At 44.2% G+C, this 19352-nt stretch overlaps 1 protein-coding gene across 15 annotated transcripts in view; it reads right to left on the bottom strand.

Annotated features, from left to right (window-relative positions):
- Window positions 1-19352, bottom strand: part of LOC139458423 (rho GTPase-activating protein 32-like) — a 178535-nt gene that overhangs the window by 48386 nt on the left and 110797 nt on the right. For 12 of the 15 annotated variants that reach the window (XM_071239848.1, XM_071239856.1, XM_071239860.1 and 9 more), the window contains one exon: window positions 8632-8725. In XM_071239848.1, the coding sequence (XP_071095949.1) occupies window positions 8632-8725 (94 nt within the window). Of the gene's footprint in view, window positions 1-369; window positions 593-7825; window positions 7836-8631; window positions 8726-17530; window positions 18518-19352 lie in introns of those variants that run through there. The other 3 variants (XM_071239859.1, XM_071239863.1, XM_071239862.1) reach the window with 3 other exon arrangements.

Below are 19352 nucleotides of genomic sequence, written 5' to 3'. Positions count from 1 at the left end.
TTTCCTGTAATACTCAATATCATAGACTAACGTTAAGTCTGAAAAGGATCCCCAGTGAGACAGGAAATTCAGAACCTTGGGACTTGTTTTATTTAGAACTATAGCATTACAGTAAGGGCTGGGCAGAAGGGGAAATAATATGGTCCAGAGACTATGAGACACACTACCCCACATGAATACACTGCTACCACGATCATGGCTCCCTGCTCCCTGCTTCTGTTCTACCAAAGGGTCATTCAGTGCAAAGGCTTGCAGGTCTATGTTAAACTACAGAAGATGTAAGATCATGTCTCTATTTATACACTCTAGACATGTGATCCAATATGCTGGAGATATTGCACCGATGACTTATATATGTACGCACAGTACCTGTTTCAGCATCACATCAAGCCACGTTCCCTCCGTCCATGGTTAGCATGTCCAGTGAGATATACCTCGTAATGACCCCCATATGTCATGTGACTGGCCAGTGGTCAAGCGTTATAGCCATTAACTCTATCAACATCCAACTACTGCACCCATGGAGGCTTGGACCGCTTAGCTCTCCTACGTCCAGAGTTAGTGTCGGACATGAGACTCAAGAAGCCTCAGACTTGGCTACATGGAGCGAGTCTTCAGGATGACGAGGAAACAGAGGGAGGGCCATAGTCTCTCCATCACTTTCACATACGTCATCTGTGTTCATTCTACAACGTGGTATTGCCGCATCTATTTCAGTAATGACGCAAGAAATATGACCTACGTGCGCATGATTTCCCAAGCAAGTATATCCAATGCCGTAAACACAACATGCACCTATAACACAACCTCCTACACTTACGTCTATTATTCCAGTTTTTAATAACGACACCAATGTTTTGGTGACGGAAAGGCCCCACCTTGTCCCAGATGGAATTAACACTGCCCACTCTAGATCTACATAAACATTTCCAGTAATGTAGAACTTTCAAGTTCCCACATCTACAGTGCTGTACTAAAGGCTTAAATACCGACACTCCAGTATGATGGGAGAAGGAGCTATATGACCATAAGCAGCTATCTAGATGGAATGTGTTTACGCAAAATACATTTTGTCAAAAGTGTGTGAACACATGCCCCCATACACCATAGTGCCACAGCATTTATGTAGGTAGCTTCCAACACAGGAACACTGTCACGCAGGTGACAAACCACTTGTACTTGATAGTGATAGAAACTAACTGTTTTAGTCCACCAGTCCTTATGATCATAACATATAGCAAAGCAGTGATAGAAACTAACTGTTTTAGTCCACTAGTCCTTATGATGATAACATATAGCAAAGCAGTGATAGAAACTAACTGTCTTAGTCCACCAGTCCTTATGATGATAACATATAGCAGAACCCTTCAAAATGGCAAATTTCTACTAGTCCTTATGATACCTTAACTATTGGGCAGTTTGGCAAGGACTATAGGACTAGTACCAATTTCTAACGCTGCAAAGCCCTTAAAATAGTAAATTTCTACTAGTCCATATGACACCTTAACTATTGGGCAGTTTGTCAAGGACTACAGGACTAGTGCACGTTTGTAACACTGAAACGTACAACTTTATGGATAGCAACTTCTGGTTTAATGCATATAGCGACATTTTGATGTAGATTCTTACAGTTATCCATAAAGTTGCTGTCTGCTTATATACTCACCAACTTCGAGAATGCCAATCAAACGCTTACTCCATGCATGAGTTGTGTGAAGACACAGTATAAAGACTCAGTAGCTTGCTGTCCCTACAACCCTTCCTGTACCTGCCCCACAGTGGGAGTCGTCAACATGCATGAGTTGTGTGAAGACACAGTATAAAGACTCAGTAGCTTGCTGTCCCTACAACCCTTCCTGTACCTGCCCCACAGTGGGAGTCGTCAACATGCATGAGTTGTGTGAAGACACAGTATAAAGACTCAGTAGCTTGCTGTCCCTACAACCCTTCCTGTCCCTGCCCCACAGTGGGAGTCATCAACATGCATGAGTTGTGTGAAGACACAGTATAAAGACTCAGTAGCTTGCTGTCCCTACAACCCTTCCTGTACCTGCCCCACAGTGGGAGTCGTCAACATGCATGAGTTGTGTGAAGACACAGTATAAAGACTCAGTAGCTTGCTGTCCCTACAACCCTTCCTGTCCCTGCCCCACAGTGGGAGTCATCAACATGCATGAGTTGTGTGAAGACACAGTATAAAGACTCAGTAGCTTGCTGTCCCTACAACCCTTCCTGTCCCTGCCCCACAGTGGGAGTCATCAACATGCATGAGTTGTGTGAAGACACAGTATAAAGACTCAGTAGCTTGCTGTCCCTACAACCCTTCCTGTACCTGCCCCACAGTGGGAGTCGTCAACATGCATGAGTTGTGTGAAGACACAGTATAAAGACTCAGTAGCTTGCTGTCCCTACAACCCTTCCTGTCCCTGCCCCACAGTGGGAGTCGTCAACATGCATGAGTTGTGTGAAGACACAGTATAAAGACTCAGTAGCTTGCTGTCCCTACAACCCTTCCTGTACCTGCCCCACAGTGGGAGTCATCAACATGCATGAGTTGTGTGAAGACACAGTATAAAGACTCAGTAGCTTGCTGTCCCTACAACCCTTCCTGTCCCTGCCCCACAGTGGGAGTCATCAACATGCATGAGTTGTGTGAAGACACAGTTTAAAGACTCAGTAGCTTGCTGTCCCTACAACCCTTCCTGTACCTGCCCCACAGTGGGAGTCGGCAACATGCATCACTCCACATGGTCACAATTAGTGGGCTAACAGGGAAACTGCTCTCCAGTGAAGAAATAATGTAGCCTTGTGACCATAACCCCGGCTGTTGTATACGAGAGTTATAGTATAGTCTATATCTCCCTGTGAGGCAGGCATGCCCAGTGTGTGATGAAGCATGTATTATAGGGTTATACCCACACATAATGCATTGTGTCATGTAGCCAGTGTCAAGTACACCAGCCACATGTGGCCAGTGGATTAACTGTGGTTGTCTACAACTGACTTGACAGACGTTCATGTAACAGGGCTCAGGCCTGAAGCACGGAACTGAGTGTAAGGGTTTCATCAAAACATCAACTGAGCAGAGTTTCTGGCCATGAAGCTGACCCTCAAGTAGACTATAACTGCCTGTACACTACATACATGAGATTAACACTTAGTCAATGAAAACATGTCTTTAAAATAATTTAAAAAATTCTTCGAAAGAACCTTTCCTCTTCTGCTGCTTTTATATCAAGCAAACTAGACTTGGTTATTTTGGTCTAGACTTGCCTAGGCTTTAAGTAAAAAAACAAATACCTAAAAAATATAAATTCCACAGTCATGGTGCAGGACTGTATGTACATGTACAGTCTGTGACTATTCCAACCAACATACAAGGAGTAAAATCTACCAAAATGAAATGCTTTTGTTTGTTGTTTAACGCCGCACTCAGCAATATATATTCCAACTATATGACGGCATTCTGTAAATAAATTCAGTAAATTGTCTGAACAAGACAAGTTAGTGATGACATCATGAGCATCGATCTACTCATTGGGGATACTATGACATGCATCAACTGAGTCAGATGTGAGGCTGCATTTAGATGTGAGAGTTGCATGGGTCTTCCTGGCTGCCATCCAGTCAAGTACTCACAGGCGCCATCTCCCACTGTCCTACTCAGACAATACGAACAAGAGACCTCTTGAACAAGTCTTGTACATGTCCAGGGTTTGACAACAGGACCATTGCCACAGAAACATCACTAGTCAGGCAGAAAATGTGTCTCGATAACTGTCAACAGATTTTTCACACATTCACCAAAAGAAGAAACAAAATCACTTGCCTGACCTCAAATATTTTCACAGGCTTGTCAAATTGATTTCAAAGTTACTGGACCGCCTCCATGGTCTAATGGTAGAGCGTCTGCCCGGAGAGCGGAAGGTCCGGTCTGGCGCTCGGCATTAAGGGGCTAAAACAAGGACTAGTCGGCTCGGAGTCAGTATACGTGTCTGAGTGGGGTATTTATGTTAAACTGCGGCATGGTATCTCAGTGTGCTAGCACTATAAATCGGCATCAGCCCGGACTAATACAAGCAGCCACACACACACACACACACACACATGTGCATGCACGTCACTATATAAGTGTAATCATCTTGGACGCAACGTTAAACCCCATTTCACCTCACCTCTCACCTCAAAGTTACTGAAGTGTTGGTCCAGTGTGTTTGTGAAGCCTAAGTCACAGCAAGGTATATGGCAACCCTTGTGGAGAAACTGACCACATTACTTCACTCCAGGGATGTACTCTGTACTGTCGTCTTGTTGTCTCCGACTGCCCAAAATGTAACATCAAATCTCTACCACATACACAGTTGTCCTTGACAGCAAGCTTGAACAAGTACCTACACCATTGCTGGTTGGTCGGTTGGTTGGTTGTTTAACGCTGCACTCACCAATATTCCAGCGGTCTGTATATAGTCGAGTCTGGACCAGACAATCCAGTGATTGATATCATGAGCATCGATGTACGCAATTGGGATACGATGACATGTTTCAACCAAGTCAGCGAGCCTGACCACCCGATCCCGTTAGTCACCTCTCACAAGTCACCTTTTACGGCAAGCATGGGTTTCTGAAGACCTATTCTACCCCAGATCTTCACGGGTCCGACAGCGAGAGATGACAGACAGACTGTACTCCATGTTTCACTGACAACATCACTCAGCATGGTACAAGATGGAGCCATCAGAGAGAGTGACTCACAGAGGGGCATGGAGGGATGTGGGAGTCACACACAGCAGCCTCATTAACCCACATTTACTCACAATGGAACAAACATCTAGTGCAGTTCGTTGTGGATGCTGACACTGGATAAAACATGCTTCTTGATTCTATGGCTGGATGATCCATGTGGTTGCTTTGAACACTATTTCAGTTGTTTCATGACATGTAAGTTGGGTACCGGAAGAAAGTGAGACTACAGGTAACAGAGATCTAAACTGGGTGAACCTGTGGTTTGAACCTGGACAGCAAACTGTGGCCTGACAATGGCCTGACAATGGCCTGACAAAAACCTCAACAGCAAAACTAAACTGTGTCGCCCTCCTGGGGTAGGATGAGACATAGCATAGGAGCTCAAAGTGCCAGGATCATATGTTCGGCAAATCCAAGGTCAGGACACTTGATCATCAGATCCTGACAGTGACAAGGTACATAACTCTGCACAGTAAAACATCTTGGACTACTGAGCAAGGGTAGATGAAAATTGTAGTGGAGCAAGGGTAGATAAATATTGCAGAGAGGCAAGGGTAGATAAATATTGCAGAGAGCAAAGGGTAGATAAATATTGCAGAGAGGCAAGGGTAGATAAATATTGCAGAGAGGCAAGGGTAGATAAATATTGCAGCGAGGCAAGGGTAGATAAATATTGCAGAGAGGCAAGGGTAGATAAATATTGCAGAGAGGCAAGGGTAGATAAATATTGCAGAAAGGCAAGGGTAGATGTACATTGTATGTTCAGGATATGTGTCCAGTTCTGACAGACCACCCAAACAGTCAGCCTAGCGGTTGGCACAGTAAATGTTAGTGTTAACAACTGTCTAACTCCACCAGCATAGCCATTAATTCAGGTGTGGCCGCATCCACAGACATTAACACTGATACAAGGAGAAACCAGATTGCTGGAACAATATTGCCATATAATTAGCCCCAATCCAATTTCATCCTGACATGGTCGTTCAACAAGCAAATATATCCACGACTGGAAACTGGTTCAAGTTACAAACCTTAAAAGACAATGTTCCTTGGGCTGTCAATGGAGGACAAACAACCAGAATGTGTAATTTAAGATTCTTCTGTAACATTACAAAAATCAGCAAAGACCAATCATCTGAAACCATAACCATATTTCTAGAGAGGTGAGGTGAGGTGAAAGGGGGTTTAACGTCGCGTCCAAGATTATTGCACTTATATAGCGACGTGTGTGTGTGTGTGTGTGTGTGTGTGTGTGTGTGTGTGTGTGTGTGTGTGTGTGTGTGTGTGTGTGTGTGTGTGTGTGTGTGTGAGTGTGTCTAAGCCAAACAGTCCTTGTTTTAGCCCCTTAATGCCAAGCGCCAGACAGGGTAACAACAAGTACCATCTTTTAACGTCTTAAATGTATGACACGGCAAAAAAATGTATTGGTGCAAAAACAAAACCCCACACACATCGAATAGAAAGCAGCGTTAGAAATTGGCACTAGTCCTGTAGTCCTTGCTAAAATGCCCAATAGTTAAATTATCATAAGGACTAGTAGAAATTTGCCATTTTTAAGTGTTTTGCTACATGTTATCATTATCAGGACTAGTGGGCTAAAACTGTTTCTACGACTGGAAAGGCAGACCATGCACAGCTCTTTGAGGAGTTTCAACATATGATAGGATTGTCAGTTCCTGTTATCTCAAGCATGTTGAAATATTGCCCACAGTTCCTCACTCCCTCTCTATACTAGAGTTACTACACATCCATGGACTTTTCTTTCAGTATAGCCAAGGAGCAAGGCGAAAAATAGTGCAGACTTGTCTAAGTCTGTAAGGCAATTATTATTACTTTAAATCATTTCCAGACTATATATAAAATAAGAACAAGTTGTCCCTACAAGAGACATGCGTCCTTACTGTCTGCTTATCTGGACTTGCCAATTAGAAAGATAAAATTACTATACACGCTTGGACTTATCATTCAGTACAGCCTTGAGCAAGGCTAGGATTCCTGAGGCAGGTCCCATTACGAGGAGAACCACTCATTGACTGGTATCATTGTTTCTGATGTCAACCACAAACCTGCCTGGCATCAACAAGCCACCATGACTTATCCAGAACTGAAAACTACTGCATACAACAACCTTTCTCATTATATGTTATTTCAAGTTTCCCCTAAATAGCCCCAGTTTTTCTATTGGTCATGTAGTGGGTCTAATGTACAATAAATGATCTTATCTTATCGTACAGCGACAAGACCAGTCACTACACTGTCCATCCATTCTGCTACAGCAAGGATTGGTCAGCCTTGGTTTGATGGCGGTTTTCTCCACCGAGAGATGGTATCCAGGAACATCACAAGCCGCTTTATCGTGTGTTTATTGTGTGTTTATTGTGTGTTTATTGTGTGTTAGTGTGACAGGCTCCGGGGTAGAATAGGTCTTCAGCAACCCATGCTTGCTGTAAAAGGCGACTATGCTTGTCGTAAGAGGCAACTAACAGGATCGGGTGGTCAGGCTCGCTGACTTGGTTGATGCATGTCATCGGTCCCAGTTGCGTGGATTGATGCTCATGATATCAATCACTGGATTGTCTGGTGCAGACTCGATTATTTACAGATCGCCATCATATAGCTGGAATATTGCTGATTGACGAGTTAAACAACAAACAAACAAACAAACAAACAAATGATAGTTTCATTATTAACTCTGGAGGTGTGAGGCCATCATGGCCACCCCACCCCCTGATACTCCCACTGTAATCACATCCCTCCCATCTAGTCTACAGCAGTGTTGTGCTGTACTGATATACAAGCTGTATGAATGCCCCTAAATAGTGTACTGAGTGAGTGAGTGAGTGAGTGAGTTTGGTTTTACGCCGCTTTTAGCAATATTCCAGCAATATCACGGCGGGGGACACCAGAAATGGGCTTCACACATTGTACCCATGTCGGGAATCGAACCCAGGTCTTCGGCGTGACGAGCAACTGTGTGTGACACTCACCTTGGCATAGTAAGCTTAATGTGCGAGGAAAGCCTGAAGTGATGCACGTCTGAGACTAGTGGACTAGTGGACGAGTGACTGTGTGTGACACTCACCTTGGCATAGTACTGGTGTGTCAGCTTAATGTGCGAGGAAAGCCTGAAGTGATGCAGGTCTGACACTAGTGGACTAGTGGACGAGTGACTGCATGTGACACTCACCTTGGCATAGTAAGTTTAATGTGCGAGGAAAGCCTGAAGTGATGCAGGTCTGAGACTAGTGGACTAGTGGACGAGTGACTGCGTGTGACACTCACCTTGGCATAGTAAGCTTAATGTGCGAGGAAAGCCTGAAGTGATGCAGGTCTGAGACTAGTGGACTAGTGGACTAGTGACTGTGTGTGACACTCACCTTGGCATAGTAAGCTTAATGTGCGAGGAAGGAAAGCCTGAAGTGATGCAGGTCTGAGACTAGTGGACTAGTGGACGAGTGACTGCGTGTGACACTCACCTTGGCATAGTAAGCTTAATGTGCGAGGAAAGCCTGAAGTGATGCAGGTCTGAGACTAGTGGACTAGTGGACTAGTGACTGTGTGTGACACTCACCTTGGCATAGTAAGCTTAATGTGCGAGGAAGGAAAGCCTGAAGTGATGCAGGTCTGAGACTAGTGGACTAGTGGACGAGTGCCTGTGTGTGACACTCACCTTGGCATAGTACTGGTGTGTCAGCTTAATGTGCGAGGAAGGAAAGCCTGAAGTGATGCAGGTCTGAGACTAGTGGACTAGTGGACGAGTGCCTGTGTGTGACACTCACCTTGGCATAGTACTGGTGTGTCAGCTTAATGTGCGAGGAAGGAAAGCCTGAAGTGATGCAGGTCTGAGACTAGCGGACTAGTGGACGAGTGACTGTGTGTGACACTCACCTTGGCATAGTACTGGCTGGCCCCGCCCTCGGAGCGGATGGTACCGGCACTTGACTTGCGCTGCGGAGCATCTTCTTCTGTTAGTGGCACATTTCTGTTAAACAAAGAGTCAAGGATAAAATGACCATCACGCCATACACCAGTAACACCAAAGGATCAGGACAATCAAATATAGGTCGAATATCAGTCAAATGTCACAGACACAGGCATAGATCAATATATAGATCAATTGTGACAAAATTTTGCAGTTTGAAATTACTGTGTGCTGAAACATGTTCAGAGCAGTGCAGCCAAGCTGTGCGTGTTTGTTGTTTAACGCCTCACTCAGCAATATTCTAGCTATATGACAGCGGTCTGTAAATACTCGAGTCTGGACCAGACAATCCAGTGCTTGACATCATGAGCATCGATCCAGGCAATTGGGATACGATGACATGTATCAACATGTCAGGGTGCCTGACCACCCGATCCTCTTTCAACAAGCACAGTCGCCTTTTACGACAAGCATGGGATGCTGAAGACCTATTCTAACCCAGATCTTAACGGGTTGCCAAGCCACAACAGTTGATGCTTATTTGTTACTACTGAATGATACACGAGTCAACATGAATTCAAAAGAGTTAAGTAATTTCTTTGTTCAGTCACATACAGGAGATGTACAACACCGGGCATGCAGGCATAAAAGAAGGCCACAAAGGAGTGAGTGAGTGAGTGAGTATGGTTTTACGCCACTTTTAGCAATATTCCAGCAATATCACGGCGGGGGACACCAGAAATGGGCTTCACACATTGTACCCATGTCGGGAATCGAACCCGGGTCTTCGGCGTGACGAGCGAACGCTTTAACCACTAGGCTACCCGACCGCCCCAGGCCACAAAGGAAACACTTCCTACAATAAACTGAAAGACAAAGCAAAAAAGTGCCAAATTCAATTTGATTTGGAGATTAACTCCCCAATGTGCTGCAATCTGAATGAAACGTCTGGCAGAAGATGGTGATCTGTGTTGAAGACCTCATTCCATCAGTCAGACCAGGCAGGCATCGATTCCACGGAAACTCACGACAATAGCAGACACTAGCAGATCAGTGATGTTAAATGTTGATTGAAGAGGAAGGACTTTCACAGGCTCACGGTTGAGGGAGGGGTGTTTGCTCAAATGTTTTTCCACAGGTTGGGCAGAAACATAGCAGTTAATGAACATACCATGTATTTATGTACCTAGACTTGCACAAGTGTTGAAGGAAATAATCATTAGCTTAAATCATCATTTCTAGATTATGTAAATGAATAAGAATAAGTTGTCCTTATAAGAAACTGGAGTTCTTACTGTCCACATATCTTGACTTGCCTAATATATAACATATCTTAGGAGGCCTAATATTCCAGCTCTGTAAATAAACAAATCTAGACTAGACAATCCAGTGATTGACATCATGAGCATGGATCTATCTCCTGGGATACGATGACATGCATGAACCAAGTCGGCGAGCCTGACCGCCTGATCCCGTTAGCCAGACCGCCTGATCCCGTTAGCCTGAAACCTATGATTGTGGGTTCGAATCCTGGTTCGCCCCGATTATGTTTCTAGGTTTGTCAGCACCATACCCATGCTCGTTGGTTTCACCGAAGTGCTAAACGTCTGAGACCTGCATCACTTCGGGCTTTCCTCCCACATTAAGCTGACACGCCGTGATATAACTGGAATACTGTTAAAAGCAGCGTTAAACCAACTCACTCACTCACTTAGACAAAAACCTGAGATGAGGCACTAATGCTAGCACCTTAGACCACAGGGCTAACCCTGTACTTGAGTTACACTCTTGCAGTCCGGGAACATGCGCAGCCTTCACATCTTGTGCCCTTGTGTCATCAGCCAGTTAAACCTCAAGGACACTGACTGTTTTCCTCTCATGAAACTTCCATCAGTTTCAAAATATACATGACAGCCATATCCTTCTCAACACCCAGCAATCAACACCTCCAGGAAGGTACACTACACTGATATGCGCAAGTGCTATCTCAGCTTGTATAGGCATGCAGGGCATTGATATACCGGCTAGGAACACTCATATACTCATCTAAGCCTCCCCTATATCAATCTGGGTTTATAAATATCTGAAACCTGTTTTTAGTTAAAGCATGTGACAGGGTGCTAGTTGTATGTAGTTCTCTCCTGAAGAATACACGCAATACTCAGGGACACTGAAATGCTGATATTCTTGTTAATTCCTTCATCAGTCTATCGTGGTTTATAAATATCTGAAGCCTGAACGCATGTTCCTCGGTGATAATTCTGTCTGTTTGTCTGAATGTTGCCTAGAGCTTGTTTGTTTGTTGTTTAACGCTGCACTCAGCAATATGCCAGCTATATGAAGGCAGTCTGTAAATAATTGAGTCTGGACCAGACAATTCAGTGATTGACATCATGAGCATAGTTATAGTAATTTATACAGTATTCATATGCTGTTACAATATTGTATCTGGTAGTTTGACCTTTGACATGTCACATGACAGCCCCATCCAACATCCTCTCCGACTTGACACTGAGTAAATGACATCAAGTTCACACGCAGGTCACAGCACATTCTAATCTACATCACAAATATCTTACACCATCTGAAAACGCCAACTTGTCTTATAATTCACTTTTTTCCAACTGCAAATAATTTTGTCACATGCTGACGATATAAAATGACCTCTCGGGTAACGCCTGTACGTGCATAGCAACTGGTAGACAAGGTTTTGTTACGTCTCTACATGCATAGCAACACTGCACAAGGCCTCGTTACGCCTGTATGTGCATCACAACTCCATACAAGGCCCAGTTACACCAGTTCAAGGTGCATGAACACCAGCCAAGCAGACCTAAATTCATCTGGCTGTATACACAGCATCTACATAAACACACCAGACATGACATCCTCGGGAAAATTACCATAAAAAGCCCGTTGAAACCTCAGTTCAACTAATGCTCATAAATAGTGTTGAACATGTTGTCGGACTGGGAAACTCTCACCCTCAAATTCCATAAATGTACTCATTTCCTTTTACATATTACATTTCAAAATATTTTTACAAAACTTGAATGCATGGAAACTATTCAGCCAGTCCACAGCTTGTCTTTTCCGTTTGACATTTTGTGAATAATATATGGTGCATCTCCAAACTGAAGGCAGCATCACTCCAGGTTTGAATGACGGACTGACTGAAGCGTCCGTGTGTCTGTCTGTCAGTAAAATCTCTGTGTGGATGCAGGACCAAGGCTCTCTGACTGGGTGATCGCTGATTGTCAAGTCTTGACCGACTGTCACAATTTTTTAGGTTGATGAGTGAGTGAGTATGGTTTTACGCAGCTTTGAGCAATATTCCAGCAATATCACCGCAGGGGACACCAGAAATGGGCTTCACACATTGTACCCATGTCGGGACTCGAACCCAGGTCTTTGGTGTGACGAGCGAACGCTTTAACCACTAGGCTACCCCATCACCCCTTAAGCTGATTAGAAGTAGCAAGGTAACAAAGATCAGGTTAGAAATTGGCACTAGTTTGTAGTCCTTGCCAAACTGCCCACCAGTTCACGTATCATGAGGACTGGTAGAAATTTTCCCTTCTTTAAGGAATTTGCTAAATGTTATCATTATAAGGACTAGGGGGCTAAAATTGTCAGTTTCTCTTGCTGAAGATCTCCCCAAAGAAAGTACAGTGGCCAGTCACAATACTTCATCAGTAGGACTGACGTTTAAGTAGAAAGTTAATTGACAGTATTTCATCCCTGGTGTTTTTTGTGATCCACTTACAACACTATGGCCAAATGAGTTCGGTTTCTACTGTAGGAGCCAGACAGTTGATCCTATTTCTACCAGATGGTAGACCCAAGCCCTTGACTATCTTCTAAGACATCTTCTAAGACATAAGACCCGTGAAGATTCCGGGGTAGAATAGGTCTTCAGCAACCCATACTTGCAGTAAAAGGCGACTATGCTTATTGTAAAAGGTGACTAAGGGATCGGGTGGTCAGCCTAGCTGACTTGGTTGATACGTGTCATCGATCCCAGTTGCGTGGATCGATGCTCATGATATTAATCACTGGTTTGTCTGGTCCTGACTCGATTATTTACAGACCGCCGTCATATAGCTGGAATATTGCTGACTGTGGCGTTAAACAACAAATCAACCAACCAACCAATCTAAGACATAACCTACTGGTCAACATCCAGTATATACAGAGACACAGAAACATGCAACTATTAAATAATCAGATTCTGATTCAGGTAAATAGAAGACTTGGTTCGTGACCCTGTGTAGAGTACCATCTAATCAGGGCCTGGAGAACTCATTGAGGTGATGGTCTTAGATACTTCTAATACAGCGGGCAACTAATCCAGGTTATGCACCATCTCGGTTGCAGCGTGCTGTATTGTCCTACCGACTTCACCATGTGCCTTATCCTGCCTAAGTAGAGCAAACGGTTCTACACATACCTGATGCATTAACCAGCGCATCACTGATGACTTTACATAACCAGCAAGCATTTACCCTGCCAATCCTTAGAATCCTTCACATCACCTTGACTTGTATATATGGTCTGAGGAACATGGTCCTAGATCCACACTTTTTCATTTCTCATCCATCAACAACTTCACCCCCTACAAAACAAGCCTTGATTAGTCCTTTTCCTACAAAACAAGCCTTGATTAGTCTTTTTCCTACAAAACAAGCCTTGATTAGTCCTTTTCCTACAAAACAAGCCTTGATTAGTCCTTTTCCTACAAAACAAGCCTTGATTAGTCCTTTTCCTACAAAACAAGCCTTGATTAGTCCTTTTCCTACAAAACAAGCCTTGATTAGTCCTTTTCCTACAAAACAAGCCTTGATTAGTCCTTTTCCTACAAAACAAGCCTTGATTAGTCCTTTTCCTACAAAACAAGCCTTAATTAGTCCTTCTCCTACAAAACATGCCTTGATTAGTCCTTCTCCTACAAAACAAGCCACAGGTGCTTCCCCTCGAAGTATCCACCCTCTGGTTCTACTCCCCCATCTCCCTCAAATTCCTACCCTCCTGGTAAACACACTACATGTTGTAAATTATGTCAGCCAACCCAAACCCAAGAACTCTCTCATTCCACCCCACACACCATCTCCTGGTCCCTCTCCCCACCCTACACACCCTCATCTCCTGGTCTCTCTCCCCACCCTCCCCCACACACCCTCATCTCCTGGTCCCTCTCCCCTCCCTCCCCAACACACCCTCATCTTCTGGTCCCTCTCCCCTCCCTCCCCAAAACACCCTCATCTCCTGGTCCCTCTCCCCTCCCTCCCCCACACTACCTCATCTCCTGGTCCCTCTCCCCTCCCTCCCCAACACACCCTCATCTCCTGGTCCCTCTCCCCTCCCTCCCCAACACACCCTCATCTCCTGGTCTCTCTCCCCACCCTCCCCCACACACCCTCATCTCCTGGTCCCTCTCCCCTCCCTCTCCAACACACCCTCAACTTCTGGTCCCTCTCCCCTCCCTCCCCCACACACCCTCATCTCCTGGTCCCTCTCCCCTCCCTCCCCCACACTACCTCATCTCCTGGTCCCTCTACCAAACCCACCCCACTCTAAACACCCTCACCTGCTGGTCCATCTCCCCACCCCACCCCACCCCACACACCTTCATCTTCTGGTCACTCCCCACACAACTCTATAAACTCTTCCTCCTACACAACCAGTCCCCTGGAATACCCCACCTTAAATCTTCTCACCCCATCCTCAATATCTGTGCAACCAGATCCAACCCCCCCATAAATACCCCATCCCCAATCTCACCCCCCACCCTCCTTCTTCCTCTACTCAACCAGCCTTCTCTCACATGTTTCCAGCATCAGTTATGCAACCCTCATGAAAGGCAATCCAGTCTGTGATGTTAACCCTTGAGAGGCTGGCTCAAGTAATAGTTTCTTCATATCTCACCATCTAGCTATGGTATAACGCTATTATACCCAACCTGCTACATAACCCTTTTGAAGTAGAACCCTTGAGAATAATATCATCAAATGTGCTACTGTTTCATCACACATGGAAACAGTTAATTCCACAACCTAACCGTTCTCCATGCATCCACAATGTCCTGATGTCTCACACACAAGGTCTGCTGTGTCTTGGGCAGCTGCTTCATGAACTCATGCAATGACATTCTCAGGAACCAAAATGTCAAATATCTGTACCCTCCAACAAATGCAGGGATGTCAGGGGACCCTAGCTTCTTGTTATCACATCCAAAGGAACCCTATTGTTCATGGACTCACAGAACAAAATACAGTTTAATTCAAAATGCAGATTTAATTGTTTCAAAACTATAGTGATATCCTGAAGAAGCTGTGAATATTTTGGCTCTGCAATCTATAGAATTAGATCATAGCAAAAATATGTCACGTGCTGGGACTCTTATATTTAACATACAGTTTTTGGTGGTGGCAGACTAAGTTAAGTATGCAGTATTAGGAGCAGCTTATATAGTTGAGAGCTCTGCTAAATCCTGAATGTTGATTTGCACATTTATGGGACAAGAAATGGACGACAAAGCAGTAACAGGCCAGGACAGACCTGTACTGGTAGAAGTAGAATGTCAATTGATTTGTCCAGGGGTCAAAAGCCTGCATTGCGTATGTTTTTACGCCGCTTTTAGCAATATTCCAGCAATATCACGGCGGGGGACACCAGAAATGGGCTTCACACATTGTACCCATGTCGGGAATCGAACCCGGGTCTTCGGCGTGACGAGCAAACGTTTTAACCACTAGGCTACCCGACCGCCTCTCCCTGAATGACAGAGGAAGACAATGAAAATCATATCACAAATGGGGCCACCAGTTAACAATCTCCAAAAACATATAACATATAATTCATTTCCTGAAGATTTGGTTTGTTATTTATTTTCTGAAGGAAATAGAAAGGGAAGAGTACTGATGAGCACTGTTATTCATTGTTACCCAAGCAGGCATCTACCGCCCGACACTTGACCTTCACTTCCTGTTAGAGTGAGCGTATCCTTGGTTAAGTCAACAAGCACACACTCTACTTCCGGGGTGGCTGATCCTGCGTAATAACTCCAACATAGAACACTCTCCACACATTACAAGACTAACATGTGGTCTCTGAAATTAACATATCTAGAGTGAGTGAGTGAGTATGGTTTTATGCCGCTTTTAGGAATATTCCAGCAATATTACGGTTGCAGGACACCGGAAATGGGCTTCACACATTGTACCCATGTCGGGAAACAAATCTGGGTCTTCAGCGTGAAGAGCGAACGCTTTAATCACCAGACTTCTGACAAATAACCTCAAGCATAGACACCATTCAATCACTCACTATCCACCTTGTGGGGGATTCCAGGTTACAAAACACCCCTGCAGGTCAAGTCTTGGTTAACTACATGTCGGCGTGCCCTGATGGCACAGCATGTATCTCATTATATCAATCACTGGATTGTCTTGTCCAGAAATACAGGCCACTGTCACTTAGCTGGAATTTAACTGAGTGCATCACAAGCAGTATCACTAACACTGACTATCAATTCATTGCATATTTCATGCAGCTTATAGATCTCCTTGTATTTCCTCAACGGGTTCTCAAACTACCTCTTCATGCACATCACTGTGCAGAGTTGCGTCCCTTGGGCATGCCAAAAACCTATGATTGTGGGTTCAAATCCTGGTTCTCCCTGATAATGTTTCTAGGTTTGTCAGCACCACTGAAGTGGTAAACGAAGATAGCTCACATAAATAACAGAATAACTGTATATATATAATGTATGCTTCGGAATTCCTAATTTCCAATGTACTTTTAAAATTCTTTCAATAAATTTTAAGTATTGTGGAACACAGGCAGGCAATAACCACACATAGGTTTATGAGAGATGTAAATGGCAAAGATATTCTATTCTAATCTGTCACACAACTCCACACGATCGGACCGGTGGGGTAGCCCAGTGGTGAAAGTGTTTGCTCGTCATGCCGAAGACCCGGGTTCGATTCCCCACATTGGTACTGGGTGTGAAGCCCATTTCTGGTGTGAAGACCATTTCTGGTGTCCAACGCCATGATATTGCTGGAATATTGCTAAAAGCAACGTATAACCATCCTCACTCACACCTCACAATCAGTGCTCAACAAATCTGGACCGACTAGAAAGCAAATTTTATCATCTTGAATGTTTCATGTTACATTCAAAAAGCAATCTAGTCAAAAGAATCAGGATTATTCACACACCCTTATCATCACTAGTTCTGGATCTACAAGAAACATTCACCGTCTGAGATTACATTATTGTTCAACAACTGTAACCCAATAGACAGTGTTTGATGTTCCGGTTAATACGGCTATGTATAGCCCAGCTGGTGAATAATTAACTCCTACTCCATGTTATGGCACCTGGGGAGGTGTTTGGTCAGCTATTGATCCAGTGTGTACCCCATCCCTCCATGTCATCATCTCCCTCAAGCCTACTATACACTATGATGGTATCAGTGATGCTGAACATGTGCTCCCAGCTCAACAAAAGGTCTGAGAGTGAGCCTGGGTCCGCTATATGTCACAATGTCACCCAGCAAGACACTGCTGACAATGACTGTACCGCACATCCTGACAATCCCACAGTGTGAAAGTAGCATGAAACACAATCACACAAGCCCATAACAATCAATAAATAATGAAGTAAATGGATCAAGCTGACTTGGGAACGTATTACCACGATTACAGCATTACAATGCATGCTGCAGCACCTCGGCTCATCCCGGTGACTATGACTCGTATTGCACTATTACAGCATGGCAATACTCGGCTCTACACATGGTGAATATCACTGAAACTACACAGCCATCAATACAATCCCTTAACACTCCCATCCTACCTCTTCATACTGATGCCAGTCCGCTCCAACGTATGTCCACAAGTTTACATCCACCGTCAGTCATTATGGGTTCTCGGGGAGGAGAAAACAAAGAAGCAGCTTGGAGCAGGGTGTACGTATCCTCCTCTCTCCCTCCTCTGTGTGTCTACTAACTAGGCCACAACACATGCTCTGCCTCTCCAACCTGACCCCATGACCCTGATGTAATCGGCAATGGCTAATGAAGTAATTGGAAATAAATCTTCCGGAAATTACAGATGATAAATTCCTTCACTTGTAGAAGAGGGGAGTTTCCAGCATCGGGGAGAGTTCCTCGTTATACCACAGCGTGTTCAATATAGCCTGGCAGCGTTACAGTATTCCACTGCTTCCTACAGCAGCAGCAGCCATGTGAATTACACACCTCCCTGAGCCAGTCACAGATCCCTCCCTGGGGGACAATAGCAAGACACTCCTGCACTAACAGTCAGGAGTGTCTGCTTGTTCTTCAAAACCAATAAAAACAAAATAATCCGGCAATATTAAAGCATCTGTAATGGAAATGTGTCTTTAAACGATTCAAGTTACATGCAAAATTCAATTGTCTTCATCAAGGAAACAATTAGGTTGGCAGTAAATCACTTTCATAGACCCGGCAATTCAAAAAACACAAATTGTTATAGTGTTAATCCACAAAATGTTCCAGAGGGTATTCAGGAAGAACATCACACCATTCCCAAAACTCGAAAATCAGAATACTCCACGATCTGTTGCTCAAAAGCTAGGACAGAACTCCCAATCCACTCATCAAGGAAACAATCGTGACCTGAGTGTTTTATAGCAGTATGCCACAGTGAATATGAAAGTATATCTCCACCTCCTGCACGTCCCTTCCTCCTCTGTCTGTCAATACATCCTGACTGGAGGATAACCCGCTTGCTTTAATGTACAGTTACAGGAGGCACTCCTCGCTACTGCTAAAGAAAATTAAGCTGGCAATGAGAGCCTGTTTTGAGGGAATGCCTGCTCCCATCTGGTGGAGTTTCCCAGTCTGCTGACATCACTGCTGTTATACCATTAGACTTGCACAAGTCTCTAAGGCAATAATTATAAGAACAAGATGTCCCTATAAGAGACTGAAGTCCTTAGAATCTACTGTCCACATATCTAGACTTGCCTATTCGGATAGAATTACTACACATCCATGGACTTATCTTTCAGTTTCCCAGTCTGCTGACATCACTGCTGTTATACCATTAGACTTGCACAAGTCTCTAAGGCAATAATTATAAGTTTGAATTATAATTTCTAGATTCCGCAAATAATAACAAGATGTCCCTATAGGAGGCAGAAGTCCTTAGAATCTACTGTCCACATATCTAGACTTGCCTATTAGGATAGAATTACCACACATCCATGGACTTATCTTTCAGTACAGCCTTGGAGCAAGGCTGTTATACCATGTGTGGGGGATATGGATAGCATCCCGTTATGTAACACTGGCTGATTCCCACATCTCATCTAACAAGACAAAGCTGTAAAGCAAGCTCTGGGGCAGAGGGAAGAATTGAAATTTGTTTATTGTTGTCCAAGTGTCACAGAATGCCTTATACCACGTGTGAGATATGGGGAAAGCTTCTTGTTATGTAACGCTGATGCCAATGTTCAACATCTCAACTTTCACTGTAGACAAAGCTACAGGGCAGATTGAGGCAGGTTGAAAAAAGGTTAGTTTACGACTGTCACATAATGCCCTTGGGGACACATGGTGGTAATGCATCCTTATTGCCATGCATACAGCCAATCAAAACATGGCAAATATTACATTTGAAAATCTCTTGTC

The sequence above is a fragment of the Haliotis cracherodii genome, unplaced genomic scaffold, assembly GCF_022045235.1.
Source record: "Haliotis cracherodii isolate W230 unplaced genomic scaffold, xgHalCrac1.p SCAF_12, whole genome shotgun sequence".
NCBI classification, from domain to species: domain Eukaryota; kingdom Metazoa; phylum Mollusca; class Gastropoda; order Lepetellida; family Haliotidae; genus Haliotis; species Haliotis cracherodii.
Note: the sequence above shows the minus strand (reverse complement) of the source record. Positions and strands in the feature narration are given on the sequence as shown.